This window comes from Heterocephalus glaber, unplaced genomic scaffold, assembly GCF_053883595.1.
Source record: "Heterocephalus glaber isolate CG9 unplaced genomic scaffold, H.glaber_assembly_v1.0 deba00000613, whole genome shotgun sequence".
In the NCBI taxonomy this organism is placed as follows: Eukaryota; Metazoa; Chordata; class Mammalia; order Rodentia; family Bathyergidae; genus Heterocephalus; species Heterocephalus glaber.
In genome coordinates this window covers 1,674,488-1,697,858 of record NW_028258152.1, presented here as the reverse complement: position 1 = coordinate 1,697,858, position 23,371 = coordinate 1,674,488, and the positions used below count along the sequence as shown (strand labels likewise).

General features: G+C 39.7%; 1 protein-coding gene and 1 long non-coding RNA gene across 17 annotated transcripts in view; one reads left to right on the top strand and one right to left on the bottom strand.

Moving 5' to 3' along the window:
- Positions 1-23,371, top strand: part of Arfip1 (ARF interacting protein 1) — a 105,980-nt gene that overhangs the window by 17,047 nt on the left and 65,562 nt on the right. For 6 of the 16 annotated variants that reach the window (XM_087205773.1, XM_087205778.1, XM_004869193.4 and 3 more), the window contains one exon: positions 2,203-2,279. The exons of 5 other annotated variants lie outside the window; for them this stretch is intronic. In XM_087205773.1, the coding sequence (XP_087061899.1) occupies positions 2,205-2,279 (75 nt within the window). In that variant the 5' untranslated portion in view covers positions 2,203-2,204. Of the gene's footprint in view, positions 1-2,202; positions 2,280-13,578; positions 13,751-22,432; positions 22,509-23,371 lie in introns of those variants that run through there. 5 more of the 16 variants (XM_013067230.3, XM_087205775.1, XM_087205772.1 and 2 more) reach the window with 3 other exon arrangements.
- LOC147829453 (uncharacterized) lies at positions 7,152-16,125 on the bottom strand. The gene is made up of 4 exons (XR_015449070.1): positions 15,662-16,125; positions 14,760-14,867; positions 12,520-12,679; positions 7,152-7,629 (listed from the first exon to the last, which is right to left on the bottom strand). It is a non-coding gene; the product is annotated as an uncharacterized LOC147829453 (long non-coding RNA).

Genomic DNA, 23,371 nt, shown 5'->3' with positions numbered 1-23,371 from the left:
GTATAGTACTGAACCCTGTATGTGTACTATGTTTTTCCTCGAACATCTATATATATCGTAAAGTTTAGTTATAAATTACCATACGTACAATAAGAAATTAATAAAATATAACAACTATAACAATATACTGCAATAAAAATTATGTGAATGTGGTCTCTTTCTCAAAATACCTTATAGTATTCACCTTTTCACATAAAGGGAGAACTTTGCGGCTTCTCTCTGGCATATTTAAATTGCTAGCACTGCTGCTCTTGTGCTTTGGGATCATAATGAAATAACATAAGTGTTACTTGAACAGAAGCACTGCGATACTGCAACAGACAGTTTGACAACAGAGACATCTACTAAGTGATTAACGGATAGGAAACATCTACAGAATGGGCTGCGTATACAGTGGATGTGGTGGACAAAGGGGCGATTCACAGCTCAGTAGGATAGAGCAGATGGCGAGAGATGTCAGCACACAGCTCAGAATGTCATGTAATTTAAAACTTATGAATTATTATTTATACCTGGAAATTTTCATTTAATATTTTCGGACCACAGTTGATCACAGGAAGTTAAACTGTGGATGATGGAGAGGGTGCTGTATGTCCTGGAAATCACTCCATACCATAAACATTGTCCTTATTCTCTTTCTTTTCACAGTCGCATAGTTTACATATACCATTGTTTATTCATTTACCTTCCTATGTATACACATAGCTTGTTTTAAATATTTATAATTTCAAAGAATGATGCTATATGTATGCACTTTTAAAATCACTGGACACTGTCACCCCATCCAAAAATAGGGATGTCTTTCCATTGTGCAAGTCTTTAGTGTCTTTCAGTCATGCTAAAATTTTCTCATATAGGTTTTACACATTGTTTGTTCCTAAGTATATGGTCTTTTCTGTTGCTAATTGTAAATGGAATTTTTCTGCTAGTATGTCCCCTTGACTATTGTTTTTGTATATGAAGGCTATTTATTTTTAAATCTTACTGGTTTTATTTTTGAATTAGTTTTATTTTTTGTTTTTTGTGGTTTTTCAAATGTAATGTTATATCTACAACTGCAGATAGTTTTACTTTTTTTTTTTTAACCTATTATTCCTTTAGTTGATTTCTCTTAACTAGTTGAACTGGTTAATACCTCAGTACAGTGTTAAATTGTAACAGAGATGGTGAGCATCTTTTGTACTTGATCTTATTGGAAATGCATCTGTTTTTTCTTTATTAAATAATATAATGGTTGTAAGATTAACCTGTGTATGTATATATTTTGGTCATGTTGAGAAAGTATCTTTTAGATTCTTATTTCCTTGAGTTTAATTTTTAATGAGTGCTGATGCCACATATATAGAGAGAGGTTTATGAATATACTGTATGTTAATAGATTTCCTAGTTGAAACAATCCTATGCTCCTAAGATAACTCCCAATTAGTCATGTATTATTTTCTTGGTTCCGGGGATTGAACTAGGGACCTTCCACTTGCAAGGCAGGTGGCAGAACCACTGAGCTAAATCCCTGGCCCTTATGTATTATTTTCTTAGTGTGATATTGGATTCTGTCTGTAAACACTATATTTTTTTCTCTCCAGTGTATTTCAAGAGTAAAAAAAAATTTTTTTGGCATTACAGTTCTTAATGTGGCATCTTGTAATTCTTTGTGTGTCTGTCTCTGGTTAGATTGAGAATGCTTCTAAAACCTGAACTAGATTTCATTTTTCTTTCTCTTTAGTACGGAGTTCTTCATATATAGTTGGCATTGTCCAAATATTATTGAACGAAGTAGTAGCAGAAATAGGTCATTAAATTGCTATTGAATTGAATCTGAGCATATTGTGTTGCTCTTTGACAGTGAGCAGTCACATTTGTTTTCAGTACTAAAGACTGCTATCCACATGGTGGGAGAGGTCTGAGTTTTGGTTTGGAACTAACACTTAAATTTTTATCTGTCAAATCAAGATGATAATCTGGTCTTTTACATTGTTTGATATCTAAATTTTATGAAATTATTCTGCATAAATGCTTTTTCTGAATTTTTGTTTTAGAATTCTTTATCATAATAGATATTCATATATTATAGATAACTTTGAAAAGGAAATTCTGACTACAAATAAATTAGTCACCCTGTGGGTATTTGTAAGAGTAGCAGTGGGACAGCACAACTCTCTAAACTGAATTGTTTAATATATGCCTGACACATCTTACTTTTAGGTATGTCTGCCTGCAGCAGTGGTACAGCTCTTGATGCATCTAAACCAGCCACTGAAGAAGTCAAGTCTAACTCTGAGGTGACGGGGTCGTATTTGTATTGCTTTGTAAAGTCAGCCCATATCTCACTGGAGGCTTCAGACTGTTCAGATTTACTTAGTTTGTCTAAACATGCACTGTTCTATAAATTCTTTTTTATGTAGTAGGCAGAGCCAGAGGGTAAGAAGAGAGGTTTCTTCACAATGGTGAGGAAGTTACACTTGCCTTTGGGCATCTGAAATTTTAGATTGTGTCTTACTTGTCACATAAAAATGAACATAAAAGCTGTATGTTTTTACTTAAATTTGAAATAAGACAGTGGCTAGAGGTAATGTTGAGGTAATGGCATTAGGTGGCTCACATGGAAGCTTATCCACTCCAGGAAGCACTCTGGTTTGGTATGCATCAGCATCCAGTTGTAGAGCCTTTAAATACTACTGCGTTCTGTCCTTCAGGCTTCCTGAACCTGCAGTGATGGAGACTGGGCCTTAAGTATCATTTTTACTTTTGGAAAGTCTACAGGTGATTCTGGTACATACCACCAAAGAAGCACCATTCTAGTCATTAGAGTAAGGGGAAGGATTAAGTGGCTAATTTTATATTGCATTCAAGTTAATATAGGTGGTTTTTGGAAACATAACAGTAGTAATATATATATTTATCATAAAGATTTACTGAGCAGCCCGCTTACCCTCCTTCCGTCTTTTTTTTTTTTTTGGTGCTGGTGATAGAACTCCAGGGTCTTTGTGCTGAGCTACAGCCCAGCCCTATTATTTTTTATTTTGAGTTGCCCAGGCTGGGTTTGAACCTACAGTCCTTCTACCTCACAGAGTGCTACCTTCTACCTTCAGCCTCACAAAGTGCTGAGATTACAGGCCTGTGCCACCACATCCAGCTTTCAAGTAGCATTTTAATATTGTCCTACATTGAGCTTTAGAATAATTCGCTATAGTTCAGTTAGGTAACTAATACAATTATTATTTTTCCCTTTTTTTTTTTTTTTTTTTAGTTGAACAAGTTTAATTTAACTTTCATAGAGGTTGGTGACTGATTTTAGAGGAATTGGTAAGGTTGGACAATAACATAGGGTCTTTATGTATGTGGCACAGTGCTAGACACGTTATAGTCGAGGCAAGATACTGTGAATCTTTGCAACTAATTTTAATGTAGGATTTAGAGCTGGATGATTGATTTTAGTTTTGGTGTAAAAGTCAAAGATTAGCTGTGTTTGAAAATATGTATTACTTGTGGAGAACTCGGAATTCTTTATGTTTTAAGATAACTGGGCGGTTTATCTTTTGGCAAAGCAATGGTGTAGTTCTGTGTCCTGAGAAACTAGAAAACTGTGTATACTGTATCTTAGTTCACGGATTTGATTATCTATGATCAGATCTCTTAAGTATACTGTTGAGAGAAGATCAAGCAGAATTTGTTGCATGTCAACTTCAGGAATGATTGACAGCCCAGCCAGTGATGGCATTCATAGTACTAAATGCAAGTATTCTATTTGTAGTTTGCCACTTTGAGTTTCATGTTTATGAATGTTACTATAGTAATGCTAAGCAAGCAATTTCCTGCTAGGAGGGAGTGAAGTCAAGAAAACACAGATTGATCTGAAGGAAACCACTGCCAAATAATGGATTGTTCAAATGTGTCTGTAAATTAACATTAAAATCTATGTTAGGCATTCCCTTTGTTTTAGCCATACCCAAATATGCAGTGTTTAGGGGGTATAGTAGTAATAGTAAAATACTACTACTAATAATGATAGACCAGGTATGTGAATGTAAACTAAATTTATGCTCCATTGAAAAGCATTAGAGGAGTTTACAGTTAACCAGAGTACAAGTTGGGAATATTTTTAACACTTAAAAATTTCATATATAGAATAAACTGCCATTTTTTACAACATGGGTTGAACTGAAGATCACTATGTTAAGTGAAGGAGGCCAAACATGTGATTTCACTCTTACATAGAATCTCAAAAGTTGATCTCTTACAAGTTGAGAGTAAAATGTAGAATGGTGCTTATAGCACTAGAAGCCAGAGAGGGAAATGGGACCGAGGGATGAGGAGAGGTTTGTCAGTGGATACCAAGTTGCAGTTACATAGGAGTAAGAAGTTCTAGTGTGCCTTTTGGATTGCAGAGTATATATGTTTTGAAACATCACATGCTACCCTATTAATATATACAACTTTTGTGTTTTCATCAGTGAAGAAATAAATAAAATTCCCCATTTATTAGTCTACTATTTTAAACCTGTTTGTTTTCAAAGTTCATGGGTCAGATTTTCATTTGAGTGGAAACAGTCTACTTGCCCCATTTGCTGAGAGCCCAGTAGGTGCTGGGCATTATATTAGGTTTTATGTATATTTTTAAAAATCTCATTTAATGCTATAATAACCCTTTTGGCAGTTGAAATTTTCTCCCATTTTACAGGTTAGGCAGTTGAAACTTGGAAGGATTAATGTAGCTATTAAGGAATACAGCTGTGATTTGAACCCACATGAAAATTTTAAAATGACTAAATTTAAGAAGGTAGAAGAAATTGAGGAAATAAGGTTTTAAAAACAACAAAAGAAAGAAAGCAAAGAAGTTATGTTAAGAATTTATTATCTTGTGTTGGGATTATAGTTTGAATTCTTTGTTGTCTGCCATCTCAACCAATTTTTGATATTTAAGAAAAATACACAAATATTTGCATTCCTTTGTGTAACCCAGAAGTCTAAAAAGTGAATTGGGTACAGATTCTGCATTTAAGGTGCATGTTGATTAGTAGAGGAAATTTATAAATAAATGCTGAATAATAAGGCCTTTGAAATAATGTAGAGTTATAATCATGGCAGTTCAGAGGAGTGTCAGTCAAAGTCAATGATGGCAGCATTAAACTGGGTCTTGGGATAAGGGTAGAATTTGAGCATGTGAACAGTAGTCACTGAGCAAAGACACAGGGAAAGCAAGTTGAGAAACATATATGAGGAACTAGAGAAAGTTTGACCTTATAGTCTTTTGAAGAAGCATAATTGATAGAAGAAAGTCCAGATCATGGGAGGATTTTGTGGCAGACTGAGGAGTTGGCTTTTATATTACAGAAATATCAGGGAGGGAGCCAGATATGTTGAAGATACATGTAATTTTATAATGTAAGTAGTGTTTACTGCTTAGAACGTTGTAAGAGGTTAGAGAGCGAGAAGAGTGCTATTTTACTTAAACTGGTCACAGATGGAGTTGATGTAAACTTGAATGACATGTGGGAGAGTCATAAGGAAATCTGTGGGTGAGAACCTTCCAGACAGAAGAAACAGCAAGAGAGAACAACAAAAAAAAGAATGTGTTTGGGGAACAGTGGAGAGTGCGTGATGATGGAAGGGGTGGATGTCAGTGAGGAAATGGGGAGGAAATGTGGTTTAAGAGGGAGCTAGCAAAGACTGGCATGGCATTAGAAATGAAAGTACTAGGCAGAAGGTGAGAAAGTTGGAAAAGGTTCGAAATGCAGTATTCAGGTAGCAGTAGGTGAAAATAGACAAGTTTGGCATTGATAGTAATAATTAAAACATTAAAAATCATAACAAAAAGGCAAAGTAGTAAATTACCAAATATTTATCAACCAGGTTCAATAATTATGTAGATTTACCACACTTATTTTATTCTCCATTTGTAGTAAGTAATAGGTTTGAGAGTCATCTGCTTATTAAAACCATGAAACTGCCAAGATGGAATAAAGAGGGGAAAGCTAGAAGGACACTTAACCCTGTCTTGATCATGGTCTGTACTACAAAAGTATAGCGTGCCCATGGTGACAGTTATGGATTGTAGCTATGCTGGTAAATAAAGGACGAATTTTCCTTGTCTGAAGGTTTGGGACCAGAAGTGTTTGAGATTTCAAGTATTTTTGGTCTTTGGCATATTTATGTATACATAATGAGATATCTTGGGGTTGAGACCCAAGCTAAACACCAAATTCATTTATATTTCATATACATCTTACATAGCTAGCCAGAAGGTAATGTTATATGAATTTTTAGTGGATCTGTGTTTTGACTAAGACACAACACATGACATCAGCCATGGAACTCTCCATTTGTGGATTTATGTCAGCATTCAGAAAGTCTTAGGCTTTGGAGCATTTTGGATTTTGAATTTTTGTAAACATTTCTACTAGTGTTGATGGAACTAACTCTAATATTTGTCCTATTCATCTGGAGCTGAAGTTAATTGTAACATCTTTATATGGTGCTTTCATGTTATACAGTACTTTCACATTCGATTCTCGCAATAGCTGTGTGATGTATAGATGAGCTTAATAATCTCATTTTATGAGAAGGAAAGTGAAAATTACAGAACTGAACTAACTTCTAAAGTTTAAAAAGGAATAGAGTTGGAGCTTAAATCCATGTCTTTCTGATGCCTTGCTAGTTCCCCTAAAACTTCATGCCATAAAGCTTTTGACCTGTGTTGAATTAACACTTTGCTATCATTACAATAACCATTTTTTAAAAAGAAGGTCATACTTTTACTGAAACTGAAGGCTATTTGAATTATGAGTTTAATAGAATCGCTTTTTGTAGGCAATCAAAAATCTGAATAATTTCATCTAACACAGAAGGCATTTGTAGTTTTGTACTGGAACAAAATATGGTCTCTGTTGAGTTGTCTGAAAATATACTAACTAGAACAATTGGAGTGGAATATTTGTGGCTTTCTTCTTTCACTGTTTACTTCACTGCTCTTTGTCTAGAATTGACTGAAAATAAAAATTTAGCCTTTTAAATTAGAAGAAAATATGACTAACAGGACAGAAAACCCACTAAATACAATCATTGACCTGAGCGTCAAAAATATGTCATAGCACTTTTTATTACATTTTTTAATAACCCTTTTTAAAACAGCAGATTTAAGAAACTAGAAAAACTTTAAGCTTATTTTTATACTTTAATTTTGCTTGCTCAGTAGCAGATTAAAGAACAGTGTTTTTTGTTTTTGTTTTTTCTTTTGGTACCCAGGATCAAACTTGGGTCCTTGTGCCTGCAAGGCATGAGGCAGAACCACTGAGCCAAATCCCTGGCCCTAAAGAACAATGTTAAATGTGTGTTTTAGAAAATACAATGCTATGATAGTTAACTGTGTCAATTTAAGTAAGAAACACCCAACTGAATTGGATCAGCCTAGTTCTGGGTGTGGCTGAGGGGATTTATTGAAGACAGAAGACCCGCCCTGGGTGTGATATCAACCAGTAGCTTGCTGCCTGAATGGAGTAAAAGGGAAAGGAAGAAGGAAGGCTGGCTTCTGTGCTTCTGTTTCTTCGGAGGAGCTCCAGTCTTCACCTTCACCTTGGACATCATCTCCAGACTTCCAGTGCAGACTCTTCGGGCAGACCCTTCGGCCTCCTCCTACAGACAGACTCACATGAGACACTACAGTGAGCTCTAGGCCTTCAACTACATCCTTCGGCTCTCCAGCACATAGGCAGCCCTTTTGTACTCATCCACACCTGACTCTGCAGGTGGCCATTGTAAGCCAACCGTGTACATCCTTATGTATTTGTATATCTTGCATTAAATCTGTTTCTGTAGTAAGCACTGACTGAGACAGATTTGGGTACTGGGGTGGCTCTAGAGAAACAGAATTATAAAGATGAAACTCTTTAATGGCTTTAGTGGTTCCTGGAGTTGCCTGTCTAATTTGATGAAACCTAAAGATGTCATAGTCTCTCCTTCTGATACTGTGGAGAATACTGATAGTCTTTGATTTGAACTGTTTAAAGTAAAATGCAATACAGATCAGATCATCCTAATCCACTACTTGTGAGATGTAAGAAATTCAGCAACTCTTTTTATAATATTTTTGAGTATTTTTGGCAGAGTGGGAAATACAGTGATCCTGCCTGGTTGCTCTTAGCATCTCTGGACAAACTAGTAAAGGAAAACAGTGACCTCAAAACATCCATAGGAAATCTAAAGTCTTCTAACCGTGAGGATCGATTAATAAAGGAAAATATGGAGCTCAGAGATACAAATTTCCAACTCTAGACACACATAAAGAATTTAAAAGGTTCTAAGTGTGTCCTGAAAGAAAATCTCTTCTCTTTTAGCTGCAGGGCTGAGATTGCAGAAACCCAGTCACAGGCTGTCATAGTTCAATTGGCTGAAATACAGCATAAGTTTAACGCTCAGTCTCGAAGGGTATCTGAAATAAAGGTGAGGGCATGCTCAGAAAAGAATGGGATGGAGATGTTTGGGAGGATCCTACTGAGGCTGAGGATGTTGAGCTCCTAGACTCTAATGAGATTATTTTGCCAAAGGGGGAGATTTCCTCACCCACAGTGGTGGAGGCACCCACCCCCTCCCTCTGTGGTGGTGTCTCCTAGTACACCTGAGGACACCGATCCTGTGCTGACCAAGTGGAATGATGCCGACATTCCTCAGGACCCACCCTCACCACCCACTTCTGCCTCTAGGTCTATAACCAGGTTCAAATTGAAGAAGGCTTCTAGGGGTGAGGTACACAGTGTGACACAGAATGAGCTCCGCTCTACTCCCAAAGAACTTCTTGAGTTTTCCAAGTCTTCCAAGCAGAGGCCCGATAAGCAAGTGTGGGAATGGATTTTACAGGTGTGGGATAACGGTGGCAAAAACATACACCTGGATCAGGCTGAGTTTGTCGATATAGGCCCATTAAGCAGAGATTCTGAATTTAATGTTGCAACTTGTGGAGTAAAAACAGATGTTAATAGTTTATTTGGCTGGGTTTGTCAAAAGATGGCTCACTGTGAATGAGTTAGAGATGCCTGATGCCCCATGGTTTGCTGTTGATGAGATTCAGAGGCTTAGGGCAGCGGGAATGCTGGAGTGGATTTGTCATGTAAACCTAACCCGCCACACTGGAATGATCCTGAAAATGTACCCTTCACTAACACCTTGGGAAACAGTTTGTGAGGGAAGTATTGAAGAGCCGTCATTGCTCTTTTCTGTGTGCTAGACCTTACAGTGGGGCTCACAGTTACTCAACTGGGAAACTAAAGGGCAATGGTTCAACTGGATCATGGAGTGGTGGGGGTTAAGTGGCAGCACTTGATCGCCAAAGGCAAGGTTCACTACTTAGTATAATGGACAGTGGAAGCAGAACAGTGATCAGAATGGTCTGACAAATGGCTGATTAGCCACATATTCCCAAAAGTGAAATAGGAAGTCTACAAAATTTTTACTAGATTTATATAACTGAAAAAATTTAAGGGCAAATGAGCAGAAACCGACTTCACATTGTAGTAACGGAACTGCGGCCCCTCAACCAATTTCTGGATTTGAGCCAGTTTATAGATCCAGAACCCTTTGAATGAAGGAGAAGTTGGGTCCCTGTGAGGAAGAACCCTGGTGCACCACAAAAATGTATATGGTCCATCTTTCTCACATCCTTCCCCAAGGGGACCTAAGGCCCTTTTACCTGAGTGACTGTACATTGGAGGAAGGGAAATGATCAGATATTTTGGGGACTACTGGACACTGGTTCTGAACTAACACTGAATCCAGGGGATCCAAAATGTCATTTTGGCCCTCTAGTAAGAATAAATATAGGTCAGGTGATCAGTGGAGTTTTAGCAAAGGTCCGACTCACAGTGGGTCCATTAGGTCCTCAATTTCATCCTGTAGTCATTTCCCCTGTTCCAGAATCCATAATTGGGATAGATATACTTAGTACTTGGCAGAATCCTCACATTGGTTCTTTAACCTGTAGTGTGAGGCCTGTTATGGTTGGAAAAACTAAATGAAAGCCATTAGAGTTGCCTTTACATGGTAAAATAGTAAACCCAAAACAGTATCGAATCCCTGGAGGGACTGCAGAGTTTAATGCCACTATCAAGGGCTTGAAGGGTTCCCACCATATCTCCATTTAATTCTCTCACTTAATATCTCCATTTAATTCTGTGCAGAAGATGGATGGGTGTTGGAGAATATCAGTAGATTACCATAAACTGAGTCACGTGGTGACTGATGGCAGCTGTTGTACCAGATGTGGTTTCCTTGTTTGAGCAGACTAACACATCTCCTGGTACTTGACACACAGCTCTTAATTTGACAAATGCCTTCTCCATACCTGTCTGTAAGGCCCATCAAAAACAATTTGCTTTCAGCTGGCAAGGCTGAAATACACCTTCACTGTCCTACCTGAGGGTTATATTAACTCTCCAGGCCTGTGTCACAATTAAGCTCTCAGGGATCTTGATCACCTTTCTCTCCCTCAAGGTATCACACTGATTTGTTATGTTGATATCATGCTGATTGGATCAAGGAGCAGGAGGTAGCAGCCATTCTGGATTTTGTTAGTAAAGCATTTACTAGCCAGAGACTGGGAAATCCAACTGATAAATAAGTAATAAATAATAAATCCAAGGTCCTTCGACCACAGTGAAATTTCTAGGAGTCCAGTGGTGTGGGGCATGTGGAGATCTCTCTTCTAAGATAAAAGATAATTGTTACATCTAGCTATCTCTACAACCAAAAAAAGAGCCACAATGCCTAGTGGTCCTATTTGGATTTGGAGACAACACATTGCTCACTTAGGTGCCTTACTCCAGCCCATTTACTGAGTGACTCAGAAAGCTGCTAGTTTTGAATGGGGCCCAGAACAAGAGATGGCTCTGCAACAGCTCCAGGCTGCTGTGCAGGCTGCTCTGCCACTGGAGCCATATGATCCAGTGAATCCAATTGTAAATGAAGTGTCAGTGGCAGGTAGAGATCCTGTTTGGAGCCTCTGGCAGGCCCCCATAGATGAATTGCAGCAGAGACCTTTTTTTGGAGTAAGGCTCTGTCTTTATCTGCAGACAGCTACTCTCCCTTTGAAAAACAGCTCTTGGCCTGCTACTGGGCCTTAGTGGAAGCTGATGTCATGACCATAGGACACCAGATTACCTACCATGCAACCTGAGTTGCCTGTTACGAGCCGGGTATTATCTAATCCATCCAGTCATAAAGTTGTGCACAGCAACAGTCCTTCATTAAATGGAAATGGTCCATACGTAATTGAGCCATAGCAGGTCCAGAGGGCACAAATAAGTTACATGAAGAAGTTGCCCAGATGGCTCCTACTCCTGCTATATTACCTTCTGTCTCCCAGCATGCACCTGTGGCCTCATGGAGTGTACCATATGATCAGTTGTCAGAGGAAGAGAAGGATAGGCCCTGGTTTACAGATGGTTCTACATGTGACTCAGGAACCGGCCCTATAACGGACATCCCCAGAGGACAATGGTAAGGGGAAATCTTCATAGCAGGCAGAACTTCAGGCAGGAGACCTGGTAATACATTTTGCCTAGTAGGAAAAATGGCCAGATGTGCAACTGTGTACTGATTCATGGGTGTAGCCAATGGTCTGGCTGGATGGTCAGGAACTTGGAAAGAAGATGACTGGAAAATTGGTAACAAATATATTTGGGGAAGACGTTTGTAGATAGACCTCTCCATATGGGCAAGGGATGTGAAAATATTTGTATCCCATGTAAATGCTCACCGACAAGTGACCTCAGCAAAAGAGGACTTTAACAATCAAATGGGTAAGATGACCCGTTCTGTAGATAGTGGTCAGCCTCTTTCTCCAGCCGTCCCTGTCACTGCCCAATGGGCTCGTGAACAGAGTGGCCACAGTGGCAGGGATGGAGGTTGTGCATAGGCTCAGCAACACAGACTCCCACTCACCAAGGCTGGTCGGGCCGCAGCTACTGCTGAATGACCAGTATGCCAGCAGCCGAGACCAACACTGAGTCCCTGATATGGCACCATTCCCAGTGCTGATGAGCCTAGGACCTGGCAGCAGGTTTATATTGGACCGCTTCCACCATGGAAAAGACAGTGCATTGTCCTTATAGGCATAGATACTTATTTTGGATATGGATTTGCTTTCCTTGCATGTAATGCTTCTGCCAAAACTACCATCCGTAGACTTATGGAATGCTTTATCCACTATCATGGAATTAGAGACATTACCTCTGACCAAGGAATACATTTACGGCTAAAGAAGCTAGGCAGTGGGCTCATGTTCATGGAATTCACTCATCTTACCATGTTTCTCACTATCCAAAAGTGGCTGGATTGATAGAAAGGTGGAATGATCTTTTAAAGACAGTTACAGCACCAGCTAGGTGGCAGTAGCTTGCAGGGCTGGGGTAAGGTTCTTCAAAGGGTTGTATATGCTTTGAATCAGCACCCACCGTATGGTACTTTGTCTCCAATAGCCAGGATTCATGGGTCTAGGAATCAAGGGGTGGAAGTGGGAATGAGACCACTCACCATTACCCCTGGTGATCCACTGCTGTTCCCAGGACCTTATGCTCTTCTGGCGTAGAAGTCTGAGTTCCAGAGTGGGGAAGGCTTGTACCAGGAAGCACAACAATGATACCATTGAACTGGAAGCTAAGACTTCCTCCAGGGCATTTTGGTCTCCTCATGCCTTTGAGTAAACAAGCAAAAAAGGGAGTTACAGTGTTGACAAGGGTGACTGACTATCAAGGGAAGACTTTCAAAGGAAAATTGGACTATTACTCCAGAATGGAGGAAAGGAAGAATATACTTGGAGTGCAAGAGTTCCCTTAGGGCGCCTCCTAGTGTTACCAAGCCCTGTCATTAAGGTCGGTGGGAAACTACAACAACCCAATCCAGGCAGTATGACAAATGAGGGTATGGGTCACCCCACCAGGGAAGGAATGAAGACCTGCTGAGGTGCTTGCTGAAGGCCAAGGGAATACAGAATGGGTGGTACAAGGTAGTTCTAAATACCAGCTGTGACCCCATGATCGGTTACAGAAACAAAGATTGTAATTCTACTAGTTCTGTCCTAATATGCTTCCTACGTAACATCTTGATAGACTCAATATTGGTTCTTAAGTATTGTTAAACGTATGTTAGAATGTTCAAATTATGAAATGTTAGGAGTGAACACCATCCAAAGAAAACTTGCCTTCTATTCTGGGAAGGAATTAATGTGTTTCTGTTTGTATACAGGATACTTATAACATGTTAGGTATAATTATGAACTTGTCTTTATGTCAGGTGACTGGTTTAAGGAAATGTTTCTGGTTATCACGTTGACAAGGGATAGATTATATAGTTAACTGATCTTGTCAATTTGAGTAAGAAACGCCCAACTGAATAGTTCTGGGCGTGGCTAGAGGGATTTACTGAAGACAGAAGACCCATCCTGGGTGTGAGTAACACCAGCCAATAGGGTTGCTGCCTGAATGGAAGGAATAAAAGGGAAGAAAGAAGGAAGGCTCACTTCTGTTTCTTCGGAGGAACTCTAGTCTTCACTTTCACTTTGGATGTCATTTCCTGGAAATGCCATCTCTTCAGCTTCCAGCACAGACCAGACCTGTCGGCCTTCCAGTGCAGACCCTTTGGCCTCCTGATGTGGACTCGCATGAGACACTACAGTAAGCTCCAGCCCTTCAACTGGATCTTTCGGCTCTCCAGCACACAGACAGACCTTTTGCACTCTTCACACCTGACTCTGCAGGTGGCCATTGTAAGCCAACCTTGTAAATTCTTAATATTTGTGTATCTTGCGTTAAATCTGTTTCTCTAGTAAGTACTAACTGATACAAATGCCTTATGTATTTCCACAAGATAAGTTCTGTCTGAATGTATGTGTGTGTACACATATACACGTACATACATACAGTGTGTGTGTTGTTGAAGCTCCTAAGTTTGTTGTAGCTTGGTATGACAGCAATAGAAACCTGTGTTGGTTAGCAGAGCTTGTGGATGTATTTCAGGCACCTTTGGGGCAGCAGTGTAAAGCAGAGGTTAATTCAAGTCAGATTGCCAGGTTTGAATCCCAGTGCATCACTTGCTAGCTGTGTGTCATCAAGCAAATTTCCTAAAAGCATTAATGATGGTATTAGGCTAGAGAGTGGTTACGAGGAAAGCCATGTTTATTTTACAGGGCAGTTGTGAGAGTTCAATATTTATGTAATGTTCTTAGCACAGTCCTTAGGTTGTACTAAGTGTGCAGCTTTTTTAGTGATTATTGTCAGTGTTAGCGTAGGAAACCATGAAGCTGTCAAACAAGTTCCATAGCATTCTGATACTCTGAAAAGGTGCTAGACTGTTTCAGAATTAGCCTCTGATATATTTATGAAGATACTGGAAGACCTTCTTAAATTTATCTAGGTTTTGATTGTAAGTCTGATGTCAGACTCCTGTGTTGCAAGCCAATGAAAGCAGCTCCAGCTTATTTACCCAGAAAAGGGATTTACTAAGAGAATGCAGGTGTCATCTGGACTGGGAGAGCAGAGTAAGGGACCATTGCTGCTGTAGCACCAGACCTAGCAGCTTGTACTGCCATCACCTCTAGCCCTGGTGGCTGTATGCTGCAGTAGTCCTGTGGCTTCAGTTAGCCTAGGAGTTCTGTCTTGATGTAGTTATTGCTTTCTTTGAGTACCTTGATGTCCTTGCTTCTTAACCCCAGTTTCTGATACCCTTTTATTTATTTATTTATTTATTTTAAGGAGTAAAGGTTTATTTTGGCTTACTCTTTGTAGAGGTTTCAGTCCAGTCAGCTTGCTCCAAGGCAGGGCAGCATGGTGGAGGGACATGGCAGAGGAGGAACAGCTCATGGCATGGTGGCAGGAAGCAAAGAGCTGTCAAGGAGAGGGAGAGAGATAGACTCTGCTAGGTCACACCCACTGACCCACATCTTCCAACCAGGCTTCACCTCCCAAATTACATTTAGCTATAAATTCATCAGTGGACCAGTCCACCTCCCAAAAGCCACTTCTGTGCATGCATGAGGCTTTAGGTGGACATCTAGATATAAACCATCATATTGTGCACCCTGTCCCCCAAAAGACTCATACTCATCCCTTTATGCAAAATATATTTAGTCCCTCTCTAAGAGTTGCCAAAGTCCTAACAATTTCAGCATTGCTGAAAAGTCCAAGTCCAAGTCTCAGAGAGTTAAGGCAAATTCTTAGCTGTGAGTCCCTGTAAAAATGAAAAGAAAGTTAAACACTGCTAACATACAGAGGCAGAGGGTAAATATTTCCCTTCCAAAAAGGAGAAATGGGGGCATAGAAAGAAATGGGATTAAAGCAAGTCTGAAACCCAACAGGGCAAATATTAAATCATCTAGTTCCATGTCCAGCATCTGGGGAAAATTTTGGTGAATTATGAATTCCAAAAGACTTGGGCAGCCCCGCCCATATAGCACTGCTGGTGGTTGTAGTCCTCATGCCTTCTCTCTCGGGCTGGCTTTACTCAGTCCTTGCAGCCTTCCTCAGATGTTCCAAATCCCTGGTTTTCCAATATCCTGGGGTCTCCACTGCACTTCCGCTTCACTCACTGCCCTCTTAGGAGCACACTGCCTGGCCTCCCAAGCCTTCTGCAACCTGGGTGGAAGCCTCCTGACCCCACAACTCTTGCATTCTACACATACCTAAAACCAGCACCGTGTGGGTGACGCCAAGGTCTGCCACCAGCTGGAGCCAGGCTTCCTTCTGTCGCATCTGAAGGGGTCTCTGAGTGCCTTGATGGCTCAGTGCCAAGAATGCAGTCTCAACAAACTCCCTAGGTGGCCCACCATTCTAGAGCATGGTCCCCTAGAACTCTCTTCTCAAAGCAAAGTCTCACTTTTGTGATATTGAGCCTGTGAAGGGCAGGACCTAACTGGTTTTTCAAATTCCCTCAAGGAATTTTCCCTTTGTCCTATGTTGAAATAATTGGCTTCTTTTTAATGCTTTTTTTTTTTTTTTAAAGAAGGAACCCTACCCTGCTCTATCTTTGAAGTTCCTGGTAATACAGGAGCTTCCTTTCTGTTGAAATTCAAAACTAAAAATCATTCAGCTGTACCTTTTGCACTTGATTCTCAAATTAGAGTTGGTTAAAGGCCCCAACAGTAGCCATGCCACCACCAACTGCCTTGAAATTTCATCTGCCAGATTAATTAGTCCCCGTCTTTAATCTCAGTCTCCTGCAATGCCTCAGGACAGGAGCAAAATGCAGGCACATTTTGAACCAGAGCATAACATACATGGCCTGGAGCCCAGCTGTCAGTGCAGTCCTTGTTCCCATCTGAAACTTCCTCTGCTTGGGCCTTACTGGCTGCATTTCATCATTATTCTGGTCTTCTGAGCTCTGACCAGAATCTTACTTCAAGCTTGGCTGAGAGCATTCTGGGGCTGCTTTTCCAGCTGGCATCTCCAAATCTTTCCAAACTCCTCCCGCAAGGCAGTTCCAGAGGCTTCTGAACCACATGCTGAAGTAGCCTTAACACAGGAAAAATGTAACTCCTTGACCTGCTAGATGTCAGGTGCCTTGTGCCAAGTTTAAGCCCCCTGAATATCAAAGAATGAATTCTAAGGAACAAAGGAGGTTAAGAGTCAGAAAGATTTGTTAAGAGAAAGCTCCTGAGAGAAAGGGTCCCTTTTAAAAGGGGTTGTCACTGAAGCTCTTGGTCAGGGGTAATTTATACAGCAAGATCAACAAGTGGGTGCAACGTGGATCAAACTACAATCATCCTATAGGATTACAAGTGTAGCTGCTTAGCTAATATTGATTCAACAGGGAAACCAGTCATGTAGCAAGGGTATATGGAAGACCAAAAGAATTTGGAGAAAGGAAGTACGAGTCCAAGTGTTATGGTCACCCACCTGTGTGTCTGATGCCTCTCTGGGCCCACTGTGCCAGCTGGTGCTAATTACAGTATGATTTCAAAGCTAGGTGATATGGCAGTGCTCTACAGCCTGGGAAACAAATAACATTAATGTAACTTACATAGCACTTATTATACACCACAACAATGCTGTGATTTAAATAATATCATTGTACACTGAGGAAAGAGAGCTTTAGGAACTTGCCTAAGGTTCACAGTAAGGAGGTAGAAGAGTCATGAATGGAACCCAAGCATCCTGACTCCAGATACTTGTCAGAGAATCTGGTGTTTTCATCTTTGACATAGTATGAGGCAGGCTGTGTCCTTCCCCAAGGCTCAAAATGTGGAAGCTTTTCCCAGCACTGAGTGGGAGAGGGCTGGAGCTAGGAAGTCAAAAAGAATGAAATTTATGTAATGCTTGGTAAACCAGGTATGTCTCTGTCGCTGTTTTAAAAGATCTAAGATGATTAACAAAGATTTTTTTCCTTACTGCATTTCATGCTCTCCTGTTCTTTAGCTATTTGTCATTGTCTGGGCATCCTCATGGAGGCAATACTTAGGATTTTCAGGCTCTGGATCAACGGGAATATGTTTCTAAATGACAGGCCAAAGCAGTCACTTTTACAGTGAGAGAATATTGGCTTAATCTAATTTTTGTAGTTGAGATGTATCTTCGTTACTTTTCTCTTGTTGCTGAGACAAAACACCTGACACCCAAAGTTAAAGGAAGAAATGTTTATTTAGCTCACAGTGTGTAGGGGTTTCAGTCCATAATCGGCTGGTTCCAAGGCAGGGTGGCATGGCAGATAGGCATTGCAGAAGAGAAATAGTTTCTGGAAGGCAGAAGGTAGCAAAGCAAGCAAGAGACAAGACACGCCTCCTTCTGACCCTTATATTGTATCCAGGCTACCAGGATTAGGGTGGTCGCAAACCAATCAGTGGACTGATTTAGTAATCACCCACCCTTAATCCATTGAATCAGTCACATATTCTAGATTGAGCCACCTCTGAAAAAGCCCCACCTATGACTGCATAAGGCTTTGGGGGGACATCTAGACACAAGTCAGAACAAGATGTATTTTTGAAAATGATAAGCTTTTTTTGCTGCTGTGTTGCAGTCAACCAGCAAGTCAGTCCCTTTGAGAAAGCTAAGTTAGCTCCCGGTTTTATGGGGCAAACAAATGGACCAGGGAATTTAGAGTTAAAAAGTGGACCTGTGTTGAAGGGTATAAAATTAATATACACACCAGGAGACCAAGAGGTTAAATAAAAAGTCAGCTCTTCTTAAATGAGAAACCCAAAGCATTTTTTTAAAAAAAAGAAAGGACAATAGGAAACAGGGAGATAGAACTTTTGCAAATGGAAAGAGGACCCAGAGATGGGGGTAGATGGAGGGAGGGGGAAGGGAGGGAAGAGGAAGGGGATAAAAAGAATTAAGGTATGTTCAGTACATGTACCTACCCCAGATGATAAGGAGCAAATTCAAGGTGCTAAGGAACAAATGCATGCATAGAATAGTCACTGAAGCAACCTCTGTAAAGTTACCTTTATTTTATTAGTGGAAGCAGAGCTAAAGATGGTAATGAGATGTGTTACATGAAGAGGCATGATGAAAGAGTGCAGGTGCTGCCAAAACTCCACCTCTGCATGCAGTGACAGGAGATCAGGTCTGACCAGGCATGGTGGCATCCCTGTAATCTCAGCACTCTGGGAACTTGAGGCAGGAGGGTTGCAAATTTGAGTCTTGCCTGGGTAACATAGCAACTTAGTGAAGTCCTTTTTCAAAATAGTTAAAGAAAAGTCTGTGGATATTGCTCAGCTTGGGTTCAATGCTTAGTGATCCTCCTCTAGCCCCTCAAAAAAGGACCAGCTCTCTGTCTACCCTGAGGATTCTATAAAACCTGTCCACTTTTGTTTGCAGTCAGCCTAGAGTTTCTGTTCCCCCTTTGTGCTCAAGCATAAAAATAAGAACCCTTGATCCTGTGGCAGTGTGTTTGTCTGTACCTTCTGATGGAGAGCATAGCGCCCACAGAGTCAGTAAGAGCTTCCCATTGGTGGGCACTGTGACCAAGGCCAGTGTGTGCACCCCACCAGGCTGTGGACTTGCTCTATGGATAGATTTTGGGCTCGCAGGAAACATAAATTATTTGGGGTTAGAGATGATAAAAGGGAAATTTACCTTTTTTTCAAAATAAATCAACAGTTCATAGCATGCAATAAAAATACATCTGTTTAAAATGTACAGCCCAAGGAGTTTTGACAGATGCATAAGTTTGGAGAACATGAAGAATTAAGATCCAGTACGTTTCCATCACTCTAAAGTTTGTCCTTTTGCAGTCAACCCTTTCCTTCCCCACCCTTCTCCCAGGCAACCACTGATCTGTCATGACACATCAGCTTTGTATATTCTGGAATTCTATAGAAATGTAGTTGTATATTATGTATTCTTTTGTGTCTGACTTTTTTGGACTCAGCATAATTTTTTGAGGTTGCTCAGGAGTGGTGTTGTGTATCAGTATGTCATTCCTTTTTGTGGTTGAGGAATATTCTGTTGTATGGATATACCACAATTTATAAATTCATTAAGCTGTTGATGGACCTTTTTTCCTCCCTCCTTGGGCTGTTATAAGTAAGGCTGCTCTGAATACTTATATACAAATCAGGATATTTTCTTTTTGGTGTATGCTTAGGTACAGAATGGATAAATTGTATGGTCAGTTGTATATTTACTTGTATAAAAAGTTGCTGAGCAGTTCTCCAAAGTGAGGCACTTTTTAACATTCCCTCCAGCAATACATTAAAATTCCAGTTGGTCTTCACTAACACTTGGTATCTTGTTGTGGTCTTAATTTGCATTTCCTTGATAACAGTGATATTGAGCTTTTTTTTCACTTGCCATTTGTGTTTTTGTTCTGCAAATATCTTCAAATTTTGACCACTTTATATTTGAGTTGTTTTCTTACAGAATTGCATGAGTTATTTATATATTTTGAGTATCGGTCATTCATATTTTCCTACTCTGTAACTTGCCTTTCCATTTTTTAATGATGTCTTTTGGAAGCTTTTGAGTTTGATGAAGCCCAGGTTACCAGTGTTTTTGTTACTGTTTTTGCCTTTTACGTTTAAGAAATGTTTGCCTCCCCAAGGACATGACGCAGTCCTCTTCCACCCATAATAAGCACTCTTCTGCCTGAATATTTTACAGTATTTGTCTTTTGAGAGACATAAGGATTTGTTTTTCGCAGGAGTAGGGTTGCTGGATTATTAGGTATATATTTAATCCGTTTAATAATACAGCTAAACTACATTCCAAAGTGATTTTAACTAGTTTTTATTTTGACCAGCAGTGTATGAATACAGTGGCATCACATGCTTGCTAAGACTTGGTTTTGTCGGTTTTAATTTTGGCCATTCTAATGCATGTACGGTGTATCTCGCTTGTGGTTTTACTCTGCATGAGAAGTTGAACCAAATTATTTTGCAGATCCTTCCCAAGAGTAACATTTTCTGTTTGTTTGAAAGAGTGACAAAGGTTATGGTTGAAGGTGCAGCATGTAACCTGAGTCCTTAAGTAACAGTAGACAGTCTTGGGTTTTTATGTGTGTGATAGATACTTATTTGTTGTAGCTGACCTTGCTATATTCGCTTTCTTCCCATGTTTAGGACATGCTTATAGTAGTGGTTCTCATTGGCTCCACATTAGAGTCACCTCAAGACCTTTTTTTTTTTGGTACCGGGGATCGAACTCAGGTCCTTCCACTTGCAAGGCAGGTGGAACCACTGAGCTCAATCTCCGGCCCAAGAACTTATAAAAATAGTTCAGAACCTTATAGGCCATTTATATTGGGCTTTCTGGGACCTATCATTAAATGATCACCCCTGTGGAGTGGTTAGAAACTCCCCAGACAGAAGGTTGAGAATCACTGGCACACAAGAATGAAACATTCCACTCCCTCTAGAGGCTTTGTGTGGACTTTGGGAATAAAGCACCACTACAGAGTCTTTATTAGGTATGTGCCCTGTTAATATATCCCCAACTTTGATCCATGGAAAAGATTCAGGAAACTAGTTTTCAACTTACACTGTTTTGGTTGTACAGCATATTAATTTTTCAGGTCAGTTCCATGCTCATATTTTTGGTTTTGCATATCTCTTCATGTTATAAAACTAATTTGGCCTTTAAAGTTCCTTCAAATACATGTGAATTGAGACAGTCACCCATTAGGAAAATAAATGCACTTTTTCTATAGCGCATAAAACAGAATTCAGTCTCAGAATATTTGATCCACTCTGATTTTATCCTTGTACATGTCTGTGGATTTAGAATATACTTGGAATTAACAGAGCATGAAAGAAAAGGGACATTAGTTGATTGTTGCCTTGTAAAATAAAAAGTAAATAAAATATGTTCAGCTTTAATCATTTCTGGACAAGTAAATCACAGTCTGGAATATGATATCCATGTATTGGATTTTAAAAGTTTGCATACAAAGATTTAGGTACACAGTGGGTGTGCCTAATACTTATATTCTAACTTTGAAATAGTTTAGTGGTAGCTGCAGCTGGTTTGTACTGACCAATCAGCAAAAACTGGTGGTTAAGTTTTTAAGAATTTGTAAGCCAGCTTTTAAAGATTTTTAAATAGCCTAAATTATAAAACCTAAATTATATAGACATAAGTTACATAAATAAATTATATAAGCTTTGATTAAGTGCCTATATTAAAAATAAAGGCAATACTCAAAACATACTAGTTTCTAAGTGTTTTACTGTTACCTGCTCTGGAGGTTGTCTCTATGGTATTTCTGTGTTGTTAATACTGTATCATGGTGCACTGCTACTGCTGCATGTCCCTTCCTGCCTGTGGATTCAGTGAGATCATGTTAGAACCTTGAAACTGGCCACAGTGAGAGTATTGACATAACAAAATTAGACAAATAATAAGACCAAGGCTGTTTGTTTGCTTGTTTGGAGAACCAGTTGTTAAGCACTTATTAGCACACTGGAAGCATCATTCTTTGTTCAGTGAATGTCTACTTTGTGCTAAGGGCTTTCAATACATCTTTACTTCATTTCTTCAAGTATTTGAAGTGTATATATATTTAATTTTATAGATGTGAATAATAAGATTAAGAAGATCACAAAGTAGTTGCTGTCTTATAGAGCTGAGATTTTAACCCAAATGTTATGTTTCACTACACAATACAGTCTTAGAAGAGTGAACATTTGAGCTGAGCCTTAAGTTGTGGACAGGATTTTACTAAATCCTAAAGATGGGAGAATATTTCAAACATTGGGAACAGTTAAAGCAATATTCACAGATGGCAAAGTACATTTCGTGTTCAAGATTTAGTAGTAGAGGATCTGTAGAAAAGTAAAGCCCAGAAAGTTGATTGGACTTCGTAGTCAAGGACCTTAAGTAGCATGAACCTTAAAACAAATGAATTCTGTTTTTATCAGATTACATGGAGGTTTTTTTGGGTTTTTTTGAGCCCCATTCTGCTGATTTGTGTGTTGGTTATTCAGTACTATAATTAATGATGTTTCCAAAAGTAGGTCATTCTTTGTGGGGAAAGAAAATGGATAATAAGAATGCTGGTACATCTTTTGGCAAATGAATATTCTTCTTCTGGTAAGTCCCCGACTTATGAACATTCGATTTGTAAACTTTCGCAGACATAGCTGCAGACACCTCGCTGAGGTGGCTCACGGCTGTGCTGCGATAGTGCATGCTCAGGCAGCAAGAGGAAGAGGGGGTGCTGCGGAGGAGACGCCAGGAAGCGCAGAGCAGTGCGCGTTATGTGTTTGTGTCAAAGGTGTGTGAGACTCGCTTTGTTGGACTTACAAACTTTCTCTTGGAATGGAACTCATTCGTAAGTTGAGAACTTACTGTACCTGCCTTATGGCACAAAGTGATACTGGTTTATCAGTATGTTTTTCATTTTCAGAATAAGTTTTTTCCTGTTTAAAGTCATAAAGCAGAACAATATTTAGTTCCAGTGCTGTCATCTTCTTCACACGTGTGCATAATGAACTTATTTTTTCCTTTGTCCCTAAATCTTTTTGGCAGTGTCCTCTACCTTTTAATTTTCCATAGGATGCTTGTCTTGAGTTCTCTCCTTTCCACTGTTACTGTTCTATGCTCTCCACATCCCAGTAAAGACAACTTCCAGACCTGTGTCTTAATCTAGAGCTGTGGACCTGCATTTCAAAATTCCTTATGTCCTGACGACTTAGGCAACCCCACAAACACTATCACATTCAGTGTGTCTGCAGCACAGTACATCCTCTGACCTTGCCAAGTGAGCCGAATCTCTGCTTCTCCCACTCTGGTGAATAACATCTTCATCTTTCCAGTTGCCCAAGCCATAAGCGAGGATGGGGAGGAGCTAGCTCATCTTTATCGTATTCCATTCCTCCTCCTCTTTTGTCTCCCACAGTCCAGCCACCCTGTAAGTCTCTTATTTCTACCTCCTCTGTGTCACTTGAATGCCT